At 45.7% G+C, this 20,251-nt stretch overlaps 1 protein-coding gene across 1 annotated transcript; it reads left to right on the top strand.

Annotated features, from left to right (window-relative positions):
• The first annotated feature begins 12,137 nt into the window (after nucleotides 1-12,137).
• LOC123186689 (peroxidase 12) lies at nucleotides 12,138-13,601 on the top strand. Its single transcript, XM_044598405.1, has 2 exons — nucleotides 12,138-12,606; nucleotides 12,717-13,601. The coding sequence occupies exons 1-2, from the start codon at nucleotides 12,202-12,204 to the stop codon at nucleotides 13,335-13,337; spliced, it is 1,026 nt and encodes a 341-aa protein (XP_044454340.1). The 5' UTR covers nucleotides 12,138-12,201; the 3' UTR covers nucleotides 13,338-13,601.
• Nucleotides 13,602-20,251: the final 6,650 nt, after the last annotated feature.

The following is a 20,251-nucleotide window of genomic DNA, read 5'->3' as shown; positions in this document are numbered from 1 at the left end:
TCTTAATTTATCTCATATATCTTTCTCCCCCTCGAAATGTGGCAAGAACTTTCCTGCCACAATTTCGAAAACCATTGATAACTCTTGTGAATTGAAGAAACTTCGATTATCTACTTCATTCATCAAATTACTTCATACGAAATGAAGTTATCTTTTAACTAGTATGGGAGTACTTTTTCCTCATTTCATTTCAGAAACGCAACGGAGTTCTTTATCATTAGTACTTTTTGCAAGTCACACTTGCATATAATTCTTATCTTTAGGTACATCTGTAACTTTTAATCTCTTTGGATTTATTGAGTGCTTAATGACCGTTACACATAAGGTGTATGGTTGATACTAGGAAAGCATAATAGCTACTGCATACTTTTCTCCCAGAGTGGGACACATTAAAAGCACATGAGTCATCATGTCTTTCTCCTGTCATACAGGATAAGTCTGAGAAAATTTCTGCCGCCATACGGGTTACGCAAGGATTTTCCCGGACTTATCTTGCCATACGGGTTTTATCATAATCATCTTTTCCCGCCATGCGGGTAATTCCCTGCAAGGGACATAAATGCCAAAATTGGCTCTTTTGACTGCATATTCAATCATCAAATTTATAAATAAATCCGAATGCTCTTTGACACACATGCTTGATCCGACGTTGGTCAAATTAAACACGCATGTTGCTTGTTTTATCTCAAATCATAGAGAGTACATGAAAGACATTCGTCAACCAAGACTCTCAATGATCTATCTGTTTTCTTCTCCTGGATTAATATCCAAGAATTCTTTTCTTTTGAAGCCATTCTTTAAAGAGAACATACTCCCTCACGTTATGACCTTTCCTGGTCATCTTTCGGGTCACAAGTACCCAGCCATTCACTTTCACGAATGACAGCATGAAAAACTTTTAGTCTGAGAAAACATAGCTAATAATCAACAATAATGAGCATAAAAATAACCCTACGTTGGTCTGGTTAAAAAATATGCACATTAAACTTTTGTAAAACTTCCTTTTTATACTCTAAATCACCGTTGTGGTAGAATTAGAATAAACTCATTCTTCTACATTAATTCCATATCACCGTTGGGCGGAAATGGAAATAATGCATATAACTCATAAACAATGTGATGATAATATTTCTATTAAACAACTTTGCTAAGAAATAATCATCATCATCAAATTTATTGCAGCGAAAAACTAGCAATATACATTTCTTAGTCTTTATCAAATGCTCTGAAAATTGGTCACTTTGATACAAAAATTATCAGAGATTTGAACTTTTAACTATAAGACTCATTGAATTATAATATTGTCATCATCAACGTTGGTCAGAAAATAACACTACCATAATTAAAATTTAATCAAATATCTTTCTACTGTCATAGCAGAAGCTATATGAATCTGATTTCACCCACAAGTGAAAAAACTTCTCTCAAAAAACTGTTCGTCCAATTAAATTTTCCCGTTGGTTCCAATTTAATTGGAGGATAATACTTTTTCTTTGCAGCGGAAACTTTCTGAATCTATTCAGAAACACTTCTATACTCTTTTACTCTATAAGCAATTTCAACCGATTGATTCAAAAAAAGCATTAGAAAAGCAACAATTTAATCTTTTACTTTAATTCTATTCACTTTTAAAAGATCACTTTTATTTTTATTTGGAGCGGAAAACATGAATAAAAATTCATGAACCTTTTATTCTTTACAGAAACTTTTCTTTGACCAAATAAAAAATGCATGTACTTTATTATTTTCTTTGTAAAATTCATTAACATTTCTTTTTCTGTTTTTTTGCCTAAAACAGAACAAAAAAAAATGCTGGAGCTCTCTAGGCCGAAAAACGGCCTGCTCCCTCGCAGCTCCTGGCCTGGGCCGCCCGCGGCTGCGGCCTCGGCCCAGCTCGCGTGGCAGCGGCCACTTTCGGCCCAATAGGCCTGGTCGGAGCTAGGGTTCATCTTGTGACCGTCGATCTCGATCGAGCGGTCCACCGTCGTTTCGCTGGATCAAAAACCCAGCAGTGACGAGGCCGAGCGAGACCCTCGCTCATTTGCTCCCCGCATGCGCCGCTTCTCCTTTCTCTCGTTCGTTTCACACGCGTTTCTCTCCGGCGCTCGGCTGCCACGTCGTGCCGGTCGCCGGCGACAACGTCGATGGCCGCCGCGCCGCGCGAGCTCTTTCCCTTCCCCTTTCTTTCCTTCATCTTCCTACTTCTGTGGCAGAGAGAGAGAGAGATAGCAGCGGGGTCAAGCCCTCCCTGATCCCCTTCGCCGCGGACCTCTCTAGCCGCCGCCGGCTAGCGAGGCTCCACTTTTTCCCTTTCCCCTTCTGTTATTTTCTTTTCTTTCATCCTTAACACCCTGTGCCAGAGAGAGAGAACCTGCTGCCCCCTTTGCTCCCATTCGAGTTCGACGACGACAGAGCGAATGGCAGCGGCGCCGTGGCCTTCCCCCTCGCCGGCTGCGCGTCCACCTTGCGGTGAGCGCGCCGCCGTCGAGCGGATTGGTCGCAGTGCCCTTTGCCCCTTGCGGGGTTGTTCTTCGTCCGGACGGCTCGGCTTGCCGATGCCCGTTCGGATCGAGAGGAACTGGCGCGGTCGGAGTGGCGGTGCACTTTGCCGGCGAGGGCCGAGGCCCTCTACCGGTGAACTTTCTGCTTTTTTGTTGTTATTTGTCTTTGCCCTGCTAGGGTTCTTTTGGGGGGGGGAGGAATTTTCTTTCTGTGTATGCACTTTAGTCCCGAAATTCTTAGCCTAGATGGCCTGATACCATTGTTAGATCCATTGGGATCGGGTAGGCTAGATATTCCGGTAGTTCTTACCTTGTGCTTGTGGCTCGAGGAGCCACCGGTGCCGATCATGATGACGGTGGCCGATGGTGATGATAGATCGTGGGTGAAATGATGGCGGCGGCTTCCCATCAGCACTGCACTAACCCTAGATCGGTAGTGGATTAGGTGGGGTGTACGGCTGTGCAACGAATCTCGTGATGCGAGCCGCCGACCCCCACCTCTTTATATAGTGCAGGTGACAGGGGACCGTCACCCATAGTGGGTTGAGCGCCCCCAATCAGGGCGCGGATCTAAGGGCCCGGTGGGCCGTTGGTCCCACACGGTGGAGATCATCCTAACATTCTCCCCCTTGATCTCAACTTTTACTTTTGACCGTATACTTTTACTTTACTCGTTTCATAACAGATCAATACATAGAACATGTTTCATCATCACAGCTCAATTGCCGATAGAATCAGACAACCACAACGTACCTCTCTGTTTTGAAACAAATTCTTTAACCTTGGGCCCTTTTATTGTCCGGAAATTTTAGACTATACCATAAAACCCATGTCGAATGTGTGTTCTCCGAACACACTGGGCGGTAAGCCTTTAATAAGCAGATCTGCAAACACTTGTCTATTGCTTTTATGCTCCAAGCATTTCAACATAATTTCGGACTTTCTCCTTAACAACGTACAACTTTGTGTCAATGTGTTTGGCACCACACTTGACTCGTTGTCATAGGAGTGAATTACTTAACATGGTGATTGCTGTTGGCAACCATTATCAACTCCGGGTACAGGTCTCCTTAACCATTTTGCCTGTCCCTCAGCCTCATATCAAGCTACAACATATCTTTGCATCACATTGATGATAATTGTTTCATTCTTTGGAGCTTTTCCACACAAAAACCTCCAAGTATGAAAGTTAGCGACAATTGTGGATTTCGCTATACATTTCACAAGTCATGTCTTTGTACTCACAATCTTTTGAGAGCACTTATTTCTTTCAGCTTGAGGCCGTTATCTTTGACTCCATTCCAGTGATCAATATATGGACTGGACATTGCCAAAACAACCCGGATATGTGAACTGTGTCAGGGTAATGTATTGAGCTTCCAACAACTCAAGCATATGGTACCATATCCATTTTCAATCTTTTCTCATCAACTCTTGGAACACCATAGTTTTCAGTTCCATTACCCTTGACTATAAGAACATGCATAGGTTTTCTCGCATGCATACTTTAGAGACCTTTCTTAGCATGTCCATACGACATCCCTAATACCCTCTTTTATTCTTTTCTTTGTGAATCTCGATACTTATAACGAGAGACACTCTACCGAGAACATTCTTTTGAACTTTGAGGACAAGAACTTCTTTTCTCCTCCTGCAGTAGGTTGACATCACCACTAGCAAGTAGGATGTCATCCACATGCACAGGATTAGGAAATGAATTTCCCATTCTATAACTTTGCACGAATACAATTGTCCTCTCATTTTCTTTAACCCAAAACAACATTTTATTGCTTTAGTCCATAAAAGACTTCTTCAGGAAGTATCCCCTGTGTTCTTTACTTTCATCTGATGTAACTCAGATCATAATATCTTTCATCTCATGTAACTCAGATCATGATGTGCTACTAACACTCATTGTAATCTATTCAGTGCAAAACGCGCAAAAACCTTTCGATTTAAGTCGTGTTTTGCACCTTTACATATTTCCTTTGGAGTCACATTGTCCTTGTAGACTTTTTACAGCCTACTGTTTTGGCTCCATTGGAAATTACTCATCAGTCCCAAACATCGTCGGGATTCACCAATTTCATTTTATCTCACATAGTCTCTTATCATTTAGATAAGCAGACATTTCTCAAAGCTCGAATGAGCTTTTAAATGAGGTGGGATCAACCTCCACTTGAATTTCACTAACATAGGCTTTATAGTAATCAGAAGCATCCGATTTTCTCATTCCTTGAGACCATCAGTGTCTCAGGTACTGACACTTCTTTCATATGGGGATGTTGTTGCTCTGTCAATGCAAGAGGCAATAGGTTTTACAGGGACCTGTATCACAAGATCCATGTTTACTCATTCATCCTTTATAGAGCTAACAACATGTGTTGTATAGGTCATACAACATGCTCCCCTAGATTACTCCATCTTCACTAAAAATGGCGTATCTTTAAACTTTATAATTTGGGTTTATTCTTTTAAAACTTTCTTCTTTATGGCACTTTAAGCACCATCTTAATATTCCTTACTCTTCTTTTGGAACTGTAAAAGATCCAGAAATACAACTATTTCTTTTCTTTAGGGCTATTAATATGACCGTCATACTCCCCTAGACGATCACATTCTTCATCACATTATCTAAAGCATAGGGGAGTTTCATCATTCTTAATTTATCTCATATATCTTTCCCCCCCTCGAAATGTGGCAAGAACTTTCCTGCCACAATTTCGAAAACCATTGATAACTCTTGTGAATTGAGGAAACTTCGATTATCTACTTCATTCATCAAATTACTTCATACGAAATGAAGTTATCTTTTAACTAGTATGGGAGTACTTTTTCCTCATTTCATTTCAGAAACGCAACGGAGCTCTTTATCATTAGTACTTTTTGCAAGTCACACTTGCATATAATTCTTATCTTTAGGTACATCTGTAACTTTTAATCTCTTTGGATTTATTGAGTGCTTAATGACCGTTACACATAAGGTGTATGGTTGATACTAGGAAAGCATAATAGCTACTGCATACTTTTCTCCCAGAGTGGGACACATTAAAAGCACATGAGTCATCATGTCTTTCTCCTGTCATACAGGATAAGTCTGAGAAAATTTCTGCCGCCATACGGGTTACGCAAGGATTTTCCCGGACTTATCTTGCCATACGGGTTTTATCATAATCATCTTTTCCCGCCATGCGGGTAATTCCCTGCAAGGGACATAAATGCCAAAATTGGCTCTTTTGACTGCATATTCAATCATCAAATTTATAAATAAATCCGAATGCTCTTTGACACACATGCTTGATCCGACGTTGGTCAAATTAAACACGCATGTTGCTTGTTTTATCTCAAATCATAGAGAGTACATGAAAGACATTCGTCAACCAAGACTCTCAATGATCTATCTGTTTTCTTCTCCTGGATTAATATCCAAGAATTCTTTTCTTTTGAAGCCATTCTTTAAAGAGAACATACTCCCTCACGTTATGACCTTTCCTGGTCATCTTTCGGGTCACAAGTACCCAGCCATTCACTTTCACGAATGACAGCATGAAAAACTTTTAGTCTGAGAAAACATAGCTAATAATCAACAATAATGAGCATAAAAATAACCCTACGTTGGTCTGGTTAAAAAATATGCACATTAAACTTTTGTAAAACTTCCTTTTTATACTCTAAATCACCGTTGTGGTAGAATTAGAATAAACTCATTCTTCTACATTAATTCCATATCACCGTTGGGCGGAAATGGAAATAATGCATATAACTCATAAACAATGTGATGATAATATTTCTATTAAACAACTTTGCTAAGAAATAATCATCATCATCAAATTTATTGCAGCGAAAAACTAGCAATATACATTTCTTAGTCTTTATCAAATGCTCTGAAAATTGGTCACTTTGATACAAAAATTATCAGAGATTTGAACTTTTAACTATAAGACTCGTTGAATTATAATATTGTCATCATCAACCTTGGTTAGAAAATAACAATACCATAATTAAACTTTAATCAAATATCTTTCTACTGTCATAGCAGAAGCTATATGAATCTGATTTCACCCACAAGTGAAAAAACTTCTCTCAAAAAACTGTTCGTCCAATTAAATTTTCCCGTTGGTTCCAATTTAATTGGAGGATAATACTTTTTCTTTGCAGCGGAAACTTTCTGAATCTATTCAGAAACACTTCTATACTCTTTTACTCTCTAAGCAATTTCAACCGATTGATTCAAAAAAAAGCATTAGAAAAGCAACAATTTAATCTTTTACTTTAATTCTATTCACTTTTAAAAGATCAGTTTTATTTTTATTTGGAGCGGAAAACATGAATAAAAATTCATGAACCTTTTATTCTTTACAGAAACTTTTCTTTGACCAAATAAAAAATGCATGTACTTTATTATTTTCTTTGTAAAATTCATGAACATTTCTTTTTCTGTTTTTTTGCCTAAAACAGAACAAAAAACAAAAAAAATGCTGGAGCTCTCTAGGCCGAAAAACGGCCTGCTCCCTCGCAGCTCCTGGCCTGGGCCGCCCGCGGCTGCGGCCTCGGCCCAGCTCGCGTGGCAGCGGCCACTTTCGGCCCAATAGGCCTGGTCGGAGCTAGGGTTCATCTTGTGACCGTCGATCTAGATCGGGCGGTCCACCGTCGTTTTCGCTGGATCAAAAACCCAGCAGTGACGAGGCCGAGCGAGACCCTTGCTCATTTGCTCCCCGCATGCGCCGCTTCTCCTTTCTCTCGTTCGTTTCGCACGCGTTTCTCTCCAGCGCTCGGCTGCCACGTCGTGCCGGTCGCCGGCGACAGCGTCGATGGCCGCCGCGCCGCGCGAGCTCTTTCCCTTCCCCTTTCTTTCCTTCATCTTCCTACTTCTGTGGCAGAGAGAGAGAGAGAGATAGCAGCGGGGTCGAGCCCTCCCTGATCCCCTTCGCCGCGGACCTCTCTAGCCGCCGCCGGCTAGCGAGGCTCCACTTTTCCCCTTTCCCCTTCTGTTATTTTCTTTTCTTTCATCCTTAACACCCTGTGCCAGAGAGAGAGAACCTGCTGCCCCCTTTGCTCCCATTCGAGTTCGACGACGACAGAGCGAACGGCAGCGGCGCCGTGGCCTTCCCCCTCGCCGGTTGCGCGTCCACCTTGCGGTGAGCGCGCCGCCGTCGAGCGGATTGGTCGCAGTGCCCTTTGCCCCTTGCGGGGTTGTTCTTCGTCCGGACGGCTCGGCTTGCCGATGCCCGTTCGGATCGAGAGGAACTGGCGCGGCCGGAGTGGCGGCGCACTTTGCCGGCGAGGGCCGAGGCCCTCTGCCGGTGAACTTTCTGCTTTTTTGTTGTTATTTGTCTTTGCCCTGCTAGAGTTCTTATGGGGGGGGGAGGGGGGAGGAGGAATTTTCTTTCTGTGTATGCACTTTAGTCCCGAAATTCTTAGCCTAGATGGCCTGATACCATTGTTAGATCCATTGGGATCGGGTAGGCTAGATATTCCGGTAGTTCTTGCCTTGTGCTTGTGGCTCGAGGAGCCACCGGTGCCGATCATGGTGACGGTGGCCGATGGTGATGATAGATCGTGGGTGAAATGATGGCGGCGGCTTCCCATCAGCACTGCACTAACCCTAGATCGGTAGGGGATTAGGTGGGGTGTACGGCTGTGCAACGAATCTCGTGATGCGAGCCGCCGGCCCCCACCTCTTTATATAGTGCAGGTGACAGGGGGCCGTCACCCATAGTGGGTTGAGCGCCCCCGATCAGGGCGCGGATCTAAGGGCCCGGTGGGCCGTTGGGCCCACACGGTGGAGATCATCCTAACATAAACATCTTTGCAAAAAAATATCACAGGAGTGGGATCCATTGTTTATATTGTTCTTCCTCGTAGGGCAACTTGACAGGGGTGTAAAAAACTTTGCAAAAAATCACAGGCATGGGACCCATTTTTACGTTGTTCTTCCTCACAGGGACACTTGGCAGTGAGAGTCAAAATCTTTGCAAAAAAATCATAGACATCGGGCCATTGTGAGAGATTGGTTAGTCGCCGATGCTTGTTGAAGCATGCATGCGCGCGCTGTGTCGTGTCATGGTGCTAGTGCTTTTGTATAATTGTGGATTTGTGGTGTCGCAATAAAATGAGTAAGTGATTCTCCTACCATGCATGGGAGGTTATTTCCATTTGGATAACAATGTTTTCATCTTACACTGTAAAATTTGGCTCACCTATAATATCAGAAATGTTACCTTGTCACTATCTCCCCCAATTGTTGTCATTGTCATTGTACAATGGTCAATAAAGCCAACATAAGCATACAAATGCTACCCAAGCTTGCCATTTCAAGTATATGCAATGGCGTATGGACATGATAAAAGCAGGCGAGCCGATGGTGACAGTCGGACAAGAGATACACCATAGATGGAAAGGCAGCTCAACTAACACGTTGATCATGGATGGCCTGAGGAGGCACACAGTTAAACCAACATGAGGTGGTACTAGAAGGTGGCGCACGTCTTCGCCATGCTATTCTTCTATTTAGGGTTTTGAGGTTAAGGTTAGTGAATTCTTAAATCTATTTTTTCTCGGCGGCAACTGAATTTTCACGGGCTTGTAGATGTATGGCGACGTCGGTGGGCCTATAAATGGGCTTCCTTTGCGGCTGTGTCTCATCGATTTTTAGCCGAAATTAAGTATGTGGTTCAGTGGTTATTGGGTGACGGAAACAATTCCATCAGAAAAGCCGAAGCTGTCAGACAGAAGGGGCCAATAGCGGCCAAAGAAGTCAAACCAAATGTGCAAAGTTCACACAGTGTAGAAATCTAAGCAGCATAGGGAGTTAACTGATAAGACGAAGGGGATAGATGTCGTCCTGCCTAGAAAATCTGTCATGACGACGACATTTATTTATTTTGACGAAATAAAAACAAGGAATTGTCGTGCCTTGCAAGCTGCAACAATAGTATCCACGTCTTCTAGACACAACAACTAAAAGCCATTAGAGCAAAATTAATAAAAGGAGCTAGGCCGTGCTTGGATTTGTTGTAATTAATACAGAGGTGTATATGTTACGCCCATATCTTACCAGCCGCTTAGCAATTCTCCGAGGAAAAAAAAAAGAGCCGAGACCTGTATTCTTTATGCGTGTATTTGAAAAGAACACGACGAGCCTAATAATTAGTTGGTGTACGAAGGTACGGTAAGACTAGCTAGGAACTTTCAACGGTTCATGCAAGTCCGAATACGTCTCCTACAAAAGTAAAGATTGTGGTATATACATCAGCAGCACATAGATCATCCTCTCCGAGAGACAAGCAAGGCATGGTCCATATAGAAACTTGGAGGAAAATTCTAGGATGTGATGACGCATTAGTTAACAAGCACCATTAGTTAAAGTGCAAGAAGCACATCTTGTTCAACTTTGCTTAGTCTCTGCGACTTGTCTTCTTGATGATCAAAATTGGGGTTTAGTGAGCAGCTTGAGCAGAGCCACACGACCGTCTCGTTTGTACTAGGTGCAAAAAACTCAGCTACAACTGCAGGGCGACGGGGATGATGCCCAGGGCAGTAGCGGCCGTCGCCGTCCTGTCTTGGTCTCCGTTGCACAATCGTCCCTCCCGGCGGTGGCCACCGGGGGATATCGCGGGGCTTCTATGTGGCGCGTCGTGCCCGAGTGTAGAGGACATCTCGGAATTGCACAAACTCAACAAATATATAGAGGACCAGCTCCCCATATCACAAGGTCAAATAATGTAGACGCTCCTGCGATGACTGCCGAGGCTCTGCAACCTGTCATTATCCTTGCAGGAAGGCCAAATCTATCACAATCTATTTGCACAAGTATATCCAACCATTCATGCATTAATATAAACATACACATTCATATGCAAGCAGGTGCAATTATCATGATCGATGAGTGAAGCACTTTCATGTAGTTCTAGTTCTTCGAAGAGAGATGCTAATTCCAAGAGGTAAACCAACCCAGCCACCCAGATAGTATCCTCTAGACTCTATATGATGGTAATTTATGCTCAAGTCCAAATGCCTTAGATCGAGGAAAGTGCCATGGGTTCTACTAAAAAAATTGTACCTGGAAAAGATATAATGCACAACTCCAATAAACAAAGTAATATGAGATGGTTCGAGGTGGCAAGTCAAATACTCAACATGCACATAAATGTAGATATCTTGATAGAAAAATAACAAAAGAGACATATTGGCCTATAGGTTCGCCTGAACCGGTAAGCATAGTTATTGCCGGGACTGCCCATCAAACCGAAGCCCGGAAGCAGGGACAAGGTCAGTTTTGTAAGCTCTCAGGACCTTTCCACTATCAAACCAAAGTGGACCGGTTGAACCGAGCGGTTCTTATGAAAATTGGGAGGCAAAACAGAAAATGTTGAACCGGACTAGGTGCGAAAATAGGGGGTGTTCCAGATGATTCGATCACGGATCGCTAGGAAAACATGTCATAGCTAACAATGCGGCCCAATAGCCAACGGTCAAAGAAAATGTACTACTCCTGATAAATAGATTTTTTGACTGAAAATTACAACATGGACTTGTAAAGGTGAAAACCTGAACCGACTACCTTACCGATTTAGTTACTGATCTGGCTTTTCAAACTGTCGGCAACTGCCCTTGGCGTTGGCTTAGCTAGCCAAGCATAAAGTTGACGTAGAGATGTAGAGTAAATACAAGAGGAAGAGGACAAACCAGAGGATGTAGTTACCTAAAAAATCCATCGTGACCGCAGCAGTTAGATTATTCATAAATAAGTAAAGAAACCAAAGAATTGTCGTGTGCTACAACAATAGCAATGCACATCCTCTAGCGACAAAATCTAAAAATCACCACCACAAAAGATATAGGTGGCCGGAGGAAACATTCGAACTCGGTCGACAGCCACCACCAGTAACCCACCACCCCCCGCGGTAAGTGAGACCGACATGACCATATTCCATGGTTGTACCTACAGTTTCCAGTGGATCAAGTTACCTGCATGCTTGCTTGCATTGTATGGAAGAATATGATTTCATCTTCTATTTTATTTTTGAGAGATGGGCGAAGAAGAGCTCATGTTTTTTCTTTTGGTCGTGCTGTTTTGGCTTGGTCGCGTCTTCTTTGATGAATATACACTCATACATGCAGCTCTCCTGCATGGTTCGAGAGAAGAAAAAAGGTTGTTTGGAAGAAAAGAGCTAGACCATAGTGTGGGAACACACACATCGATCCATGACCCAGACTGATCCGATCCAGGTAGGTCATACCTAGCTCGGGGTACGTCGTTCTAAATGATTCCAGACCCCTTATGTATATCCAACTTGCATTGGATGTCATATCCTGATCCTAAATTATGTCAAATCCAGCGATGCGCAAATGGAGTTAACATAATAACATGTCGTTGTGCAGTGAAGGGTTGTTGGGTGCAAGGCATATGGAAAGTTCTGGGAAATTTCTTGGCATTAGTTAACAAGCAGCATCGACCATTCTCACCGACCGTTCTCCCCTCACCTTAACCAGTCATTAGTCAATGCGACTAATTGACAATTGCACATGTTTTCCACTGTGTACAGTCTCTGATCATATCGAGCTAAGCTTGGGGGTGTACCAACCCAGGTTGGGGGTGGTTAGCCGTGTATAAATAACAAGGGTTTAGTGTCCATAGCTTGAGCAAGCCACACGACCATCGTGCAGAAAGCTCAGCTACATCTGCAGCGCGGCAGCCATGGCGTCCAGAGCAGCAGCGGCCGTCCTCGTCCTTGCAGCCTTGATCTGCGCCGCACACTCGTCGGCGGCTGCTGAGGGGCTTTCGCGGAGCTTCCACGCGGCGTCGTGCCCGGAACTGGAGGACATCGCGGGATCGCTCGTGGCGGAGACCTTCCGCCGCGACGTCGGCGTCGCCCCGGCCCTCATCCGCATCCTCTTCCACGACTGCTTCCCGCAGGGCTGCGACGCGTCGGTGCTCCTCACGGGGAACAACACCGAGCTGAATGCCGTGCCCAACCAGACGCTCCGCCCCGTGGCTCTGGACCTCATCGAGCGCATCCGCGCCGCTGTCCACGCCGCCTGCGGCCCGACCGTCTCCTGCGCCGACATCACCGTCCTCGCCACCCGTGACGCCCTCGTCAACGTACGTACAATTATTCTTTCTTTCTTAGCGTCGACTCCGGCCGGGAGAGTTACTCTCAACAGAACCGATTAATTAACTAGCATATATATGCGGGTACGTGGTGGATGCAGGCTGGCGGGCCCCACTTCGACGTCGCCTTCGGCCGCCGCGACGCGCTCGCCCCGGCGTCGCAGGACCTCGTGGACACCCTGCCCGCGCCCTCCTTCGACGTGCCGACGCTCATCTCCTCCTTCGGCAACCGGAGCCTCGACGTGGCGGACCTCGTCGCCCTCTCCGGCGCGCACACCTTCGGCGTCGCTCACTGCCCCTCCTTCTCCGACCGCTTCACTCCCAACGTCGACCTCAACCCGCTCATCGACCCGTTATTCGCACGGAGGCTGCGGGCCAAGTGCGCCAAGGACGTGCCCCAGGGCACCGTCAACCAGACCCTCGACGTGCGCACGCCCGACGAGTTCGACAACAAGTACTACTTCGACCTCATCGTGAGGCAGGGCCTGTTCAAGTCGGACCAGGGCCTCATCGACCACCCCGAGACGAGGCTCTTGGCTTCACGGTTTGCGCTCATCCAATCCGCCTTCTTCCGGCAGTTCGCCAAGTCCATGGTGAAGATGAGCAACATGGACTTGCTCACTGGCACCCAGGGTGAGATCCGGCAGAACTGCGCCGTCCCCAATAGGCGCGTCGAGGGCATCGAGACCGCCAACGACGAGGGCCACACGGCCGCCATGTGAGAGATCAGTTAGTTATCGATGCTAGCTCACGCGTGTGTGTGCTTCCATGTGTGTGTAGCACTGGAGATGGTGTCCTTGTGCTAGTCGTTTTCTGCAGTTGTCGTACGTGTTGTAATAAAATGAGTAAGTGGTCAGCAGAGCAAGAGTAGGAGTATATGCTTCCTACCGTAAGAGGTTCCATTTGGTTAGCGGTGTATGATCACCATCAGTACATCACACTGCCTCCATTCTTCGTCTTGGAGCTAGCACATTTAGTTTTGTTAAGTTAAATGTTTGGCCTATAATTACTCTATCATTATGCAATTTATGCGACATGATATTGATGTCTTAGATTCATATTGAAGAGTAATTACATATAAATATAGTTGTTTTCCCCGCAAAGAAACATAGTAATAGTAATAGCAATAGCTTCCTTTTTGTGAAGAACATAGTAATTGTTTTCACGCAAAAAAATTCCATAGTAATTGTTGGTCAAACCTGTACGTGGTGATGAAGTGCAGCATAACCAGATGAGCTCGGAGAACTGCTACCTTGTCCGTGCCAGTGATGCCGGATGATGGTCAGCACAACATAAGCCTAGAGATGCTACCAAAACTTGCTATTTCAAGCATAAGCAACAACGCAATACATACATGGTCAGAAAGCATACTGCTGCGGATGAAAGGTAAAATCCCATCATCTCTCACTCAACTACTTAGCTACCAACCTAGAGCAAAAATCCATCGATCGCTACATAATCTGAAGCTGGGAGAAGGACAGACGGATGGCAATTTCTTCATGTAGTATAGTATATGCATTGTTTTAAGTAGCATGTTATAGTGTTGCGCTAAGAGACTTTGGTCCTACACGGCAAGTAAAATTTTATAGCGTGTTGGCGCTATAGCATTTAGAGAAGTCCGTCGCTAAGAGGCATAGCTGCTATTTAAAACAATTTAGCATGTTTCACCAACTAATTAACCACCTATTGCTTCGCTAGCTAGCCACCTTTACTTAGTCACTGATCAGGTACTGAACTGTTAGGGTGTCATCCAATTTTTTTTTCCAGATTCGTCAAGCATGTATATCCAACTTGGATGGCACAACTTGTAGTAAACTATGTCCGACCATATTAACATGTACCCCATGGAACCGAATCAATCGAGCAATGTACTCAATTTATATATGTCTTCGTACCTAACCAGCTGCTATGCACTTTTTTTTGCTATTCTCTACGACTTGTCTTGTGGATCAGATCGAGCTAGCTAGCCAGCTTGGAGTTATCCAACCACTTACAAAATAGTTAGGATTTAATTAGTGGGTAGCTTGAGCAGGCCACACGACCTTCCGTCGTAGCTAGGAACAAAATTAAGCTCAACGACAGTAGTCCTGGCTGAAGACAAATAACCAATTTTTTCAGCAAACATTGATTCTTTACTGTTCTTCCAGCAGCCGTGTAAAAATGGTTTACCCTTGGCTTATGGCTACCCTGTTTCAGAACCGCATGTAGTAGAAGTATCTGATGAGTTTGTAACAGGAGCATGGCTGGCTTTTTTTTCTCGAAAAAATATTCGTTTCCCAAATGGATGTAGAGGTCATCTCAATCTGGGAGCGTAAATCGTCCGAGAATTAGCCTTGCATCACTGTCTTTGGTTTGTTTACCATGACTAATTAGAGCCTTATTTTACCACTCAATTAAACCGCCAGTATGATTAGTGGAGAGGAGAGAAAGAAACAAGCTATTTTTTCAGTCCTTGACTGTTGAGAATCAGAAACTGCTGAGATGGGGGGCAGCAGAAGAAAAAACAGAGTGAAGGAAAAATCGGCTCAACTTTGAGGAGCGCTATCAAAAATAAATCGGCTCAACTTTGAAAAAAGGTATTCGTGACCCGTTTCTCTTTCAAGAGCTCCTCGACTGTTATTTCAACATAAAAAATTGCACCCTCCTAGTACAGTCAAACATCTCGGTGCCAAAAAATTACAAGGATTTCTTATTTTTTTCACGAATACGCAAAAGCTTTGCGTATCGTTGCATTGATAGATAGGGTGACAATACATGAAAGTATTACAAGATGTGGAGGCGGCTAAATAGCTCGTACACAGGGATGTCAAGCATCGGTAGCCGTGGCACACGGGGCAACGAGGTGTGCCGCCCAAGAGGACCTAGCCTACATCTCGGGCAGGATTAGGGCCAAGCCCTTAGCACTGGCGCGCGCCCGAGTCGCGCCTCCTCCTGGATCATGAGCACTGCACGTCCGACGGCGGGCTGGTCGTCGTCGAAGAGGCAGCCGTTGCGATGTTTCCATAGGTGCCAAGCGGTGAGGATGACGATGGAGGCAAGGCCGCGGCGGAGACTTGCCGTGGTGCTGGAGATGGCCGTGGAGAGCCAAGTGATGAACTCATCATCGTGGACGGGGACCGTCGCGGTGCATCGGCACCAAGAAAGCACCTCATGACAGACTTGGCGGGAAAAGGAGCAGCCTGCCAGGAGATGTTGCATAGACTCTGGTTCCTGGTCACATAGGAGGCAGCGTGGCTCGTGGGGAAGGCTGTGTCGCGCCAGGCGGTCGGCGGTCTAGCACCTGCCCAACAGAGCTAGCCAGATGAAGAACTTGATGCGGAGCGGCGCCCAGGATCTCCATGTGATACGCCAGTGCGGGTTGGTGATGGATCCGGCGAAAAGAGCTTGATAGCAGGAGCTAGCGGAGCAGGTCCCCGAGGTAGTCCAACTCCAGGACGGCCGGTCCGGCTCGTCGGTGAGGGTCATGTGCCGTAGACGCCGCCAGAGCGAGATGTATTTTACGGTCATGGCCACGCCCATGGAGCCTTGGATGTCGGTGATCCACGCCCGGTTGAGGATACCATCGTGCACCGAGTGAGTCTTGCGCCGACGTTTAGGTACCTTGCACTAGACCAGGGGCGCGATCTCGGAGATGCTTTACACGTCCAGCTAGTGATCCTCCCAGAACATACACGACTTGCCATTGCCGACATACCAAGAGGTTGAGAGCCTAAAGATGGCTTGAACCTCCGGGCAGCGAGGGATGTGGAGGTGCTGCCATGGGCGCGAGGTGTCCGTTTGTTGTAGCCACATCCACTAGGCGCGCAGTGAGATGCCGGTGCGCTGGAGATCCGGGATGCCGAGTCCGCCGAGGGAGATCGACCTACACACCTTGCGCCAGTTGACCTTGCATTGGCCACCGCTCGCATCTTTGTGGCCGTACCACAGGAAGTTGCGGATCAGGCGGTTGATGCGCTTTAGGATCGGCCGGTTGTGGGCATGGTTGACAACACATGGTGGCAAAGAGCCAGCCGGTCGCCCCTTGACATCAGAGATGCCCACCACGGCGAGAGCCTGCGTTCCAGCTTGTCGATGATGGGCTGTAGATCATTGGAGTTGACCTTGTGGATTGACAATGGTAGGCCGAGGTAGGTGGTGGGGAAGTCTTGGAGCAGGCAGGCGAGGTTCGCGGTGATCAAACGAGCGCGGGTTGAGGGCATCTAGGTCAATGGATGATGTACGCTCGACACCAGTGCCTAGGATCGTCGTGAAGTGGTCGAACGCAGCCTCAGCGATTGCCACCTGCCCATGCAGGGAGGTGTCACCAACGTGAAGCTAGAATATGTGGTTCTTGCGGGCGCGCTGGGCGGCATGGAGGCGGAAGAAGGTGGAACCTGTGTCGCCGGCCTTGAGGAAGTTGAGGCGCGTGCGTTGTCGGGCTAGGGACCGCTCCAGGGATGCCAATGTTGGGGAACGCAGTAATTTCAAAAAAAATTCTACGCACACGCAAGATCATGGTGATGCATAGCAACGAGAGGGAAGAGTGTTGTCCACGTACCCTCGTAGACCGTAAGCGGAAGCATTATAACAACGCGGTTGATGTAGTCGTATGTCTTCATGATCAACCGATCCTAGCACCGAAGGTACGGCACCTCCGTGATCTGCACACGTTCGGCTGGGTGACATCCCACGAACTCATGATCCAGTAGAGTGTCGAGGGAGAGCTTCGTCAGCATGACGGCATGATGACAATGATGATGATGCTACCGGAACAGGGCTTCACCTAAGCACCGCTACGATATGATCGAGGTGGATTATGGTGGAGGGGGGCACCGCACACGGCTAAGAGATCAATGATCAACTTGTGTGTTCTAGGGTGCCCCCCGCCCCCGTATATAAAGGAGCAAGGAGGGAGGCCGGCCGGCCTAGGGGCGCACCAAGGAGAGGGGGAGTCCTCCTCCTAGTAGGAGTAGGACTCCCCTTTTCCTAGTCCAACTAGGAAGCGGGAAGGGGAAAGGAAGGAGAGGAGAGAGGGAGGAAAGAGGGGGCGCCGCCCCCCTCCTTGTCCAATTTGGACTCCCAAGGGGGGGGGCAGCCCTAGGCCCCCTCCTCTCTCTCACAAGGCCCATGTAGGCCCATTAGTTCCCCTGGGGGTTTCGATAACCCCCCGGCACTCCGATAAATATCCAGTGACCCCCGGAACTCATCCGGTATCCGAATATAGTCGTCCAATATATCAATCTTTATTTCTCAGCCATTTAGAGACTCCTCGTCATGTCCGTGATCACATCCGAGACTCCGAACTATCTTCGGTACAGGAAAACACATAAACTCATAATATCGATCGTCACCGAATGTTAAGCGTGAGGACCCTACGGGTTCGAGAACTATGTAGACATGACCGAGACACGTCTCCGGTCAATAACCAATAGCGGAACATGGATGCTCATATTGGTTCCTACATATTCTATGAAGATCTTTATCGGTCAAACCGCATAACGATATACGTTGTTCCCTTTGTCATCGGTATGTTACTTGCCCGAGGTTTGATCGTCGGTATCTTAATACCTAGTTCAATCTCGTTACCGGCAAGTCCCTTTACTCGTTCCCTAATGCTACATCCCGTAACTAACTCATTAGCTACATTTCTTGCAAGGCTTATAGTGATGTACATTATCGAGAGGGCCCAGATATACCTCTCCGACAATCGGAGTGACAAGTCCTAATCTCGATCTATGCCAACTCAACAAACACCATCGGAGACACTTGTAGAGCACCTTTATAATCACCCAGTTACGTTGTGACGTTTGGTAGCACACAAAGTGTTCCTCCGGTATTCGGGAGTTGCATGATCTCATAGTCATATGAACATGTATAAGTTATGGAGAAAGCAATAGCAACAAACTAAACGATCATCGTGCTAAGCTAACGGATGGGTCAAGTCAATCACATATTCTTTAATGATATGATCCCGCTAATCAAATGACAACTCATGTCTATGGTTAGGAAACATAACCATCATTGATTCGACGAGCTAGTCAAGTAGAGGCAAACTAGTGACACTACGTTTGTCTATGTATTCACACATGTACTAAGTGTCCGGTTAATACAATTCTAGCATGAATAATAAACATTTATCATGATATAAGGAAATATAAATAACGACTTTATTATTGCCTCTAGGGCATATTTCCTTCAGTCTCCCACTTGCACTAGAGTCAATAATCTAGATTACATTGTAATGATTCTAACACCTGTGAGGAGTAAGATACAGAGGACTACAAAGTCCTTTGGTGACGATTTCATTGTGTACCTCGTGGATGACACACCCAGAACTATTTCAGAAGCATGTGCATCTTCTGATGCTGACCACTGGAAGGAAGCTGTACGTAGCGAGATGGATTCCATCTTAGCTAACAGAACCTGGGAGATCACTGATCGTCCTTATGGGTGCAAACATGTAGGATGTAAGTGGGTGTTCAAGAAGAAGCTTAGACCTGATGGTACGATTGAAAAGTACAAGGCACGGCTTGTGGCTAAGGTTTATACCCAGAAAGAAGGTGAAGACTTCTTTGATACTTACTCACCTGTGGCTAGACTGGCCACAATTCGGGTGCTAGTATCATTGGCTGCCTCACATGGTCTTCTCGTTCATCAAATGGACGTTAAGACAGCTTTCCTCAATGGAGAGTTGAAGGAGGAAATTTACATGGATCAGTCAGATTGTTTTGTAGTAACTAGTCAGGAAGGAAAGGTGTGCAAGTTATTAAAGTCTTTATATGGCCTTAAACAAGCTCCTAAGGAGTGGCATGAGAATTTCGAAAAAACATTAACTGATGTCGGCTTTGTAGTAAACGATAGTGATAAGTGTGTGTACTATCGCCATGGTGAGGGCGAAGGATTTATTCTTTATCTGTATGTCGACGACATATTGATTTTTGGAACCAAACTTGATTTAATCAAGGAGGTTAAGGATTTCTTATCTCGCTGTTTTGAGATGAAGGATCTAGGAGTAGCTGATGTTATCTTAAACATCAAGCTGTTGAGAGATGAGAATGGTGGAATCACACTGCTTCAGTCTCACTATGTGGAAAAGGTCTTGAGTCGTTTTGGGTATAGCGACTGCACGCCTTCTCCAACTCCATATGATGCTAGTGTGTTGCTTCGAAAGAATCGACGGATTGCTAGAGATCAACTAAGGTATTCTCAGATTATTGGCTCGCTTATGTATTTGGCGAGTGCCACGAGCCCTGACATTTCGTTTGCTGTGAGCAAGCTGAGTCGGTTTGTGTCAAAACCGGAAGATGATCCTTGGCATGCGCTTGAGAGAGTTATGCACTATTTGAGAGACACTGCAAGCTATGAGATTCACTACACCGCGTATCCAAGAGTACTAGAGGGTTATAGTGACTCAAACTGGATATCCGATGCTGTTGAGATTAAGGCCACAAGTGGTTATGTTTTTACACTTGGTGGTGGCGCTGTTTCCTGGAAGGCTTGCAAGCAGACCATCTTAACGAGGTCAACTATGGAAGCAGAACTCACAGCATTAGACACTGCCACTGTTGAAGCAGAGTGGCTTCGTGAGCTCTTGATAGACTTGTCTATGGTTGAAAAACCAATACGCCTTATCCTGATGAACTATGATAATCAAACT

The sequence above is a fragment of the Triticum aestivum genome, chromosome 2A, assembly GCF_018294505.1.
Source record: "Triticum aestivum cultivar Chinese Spring chromosome 2A, IWGSC CS RefSeq v2.1, whole genome shotgun sequence".
NCBI lineage: Eukaryota > Viridiplantae > Streptophyta > Magnoliopsida > Poales > Poaceae > Triticum > Triticum aestivum.
The sequence above is the reverse complement of the archived record's forward strand: the minus strand, read 5'-3'. Positions and strand labels throughout refer to the sequence as shown.

Bases quoted from the DNA above. Each gene is read 5' to 3' on its own strand.
- LOC123186689 (XM_044598405.1), top strand. From the start codon at position 12,202: ATGGCGTCCAGAGCAGCAGCGGCCGTCCTCGTCCTTGCAGCCTTGATC. The intron at 12,607-12,716 runs GTACGTACAATT...TGGTGGATGCAG, and splicing joins CCCGTGACGCCCTCGTCAAC to GCTGGCGGGCCCCACTTCGA.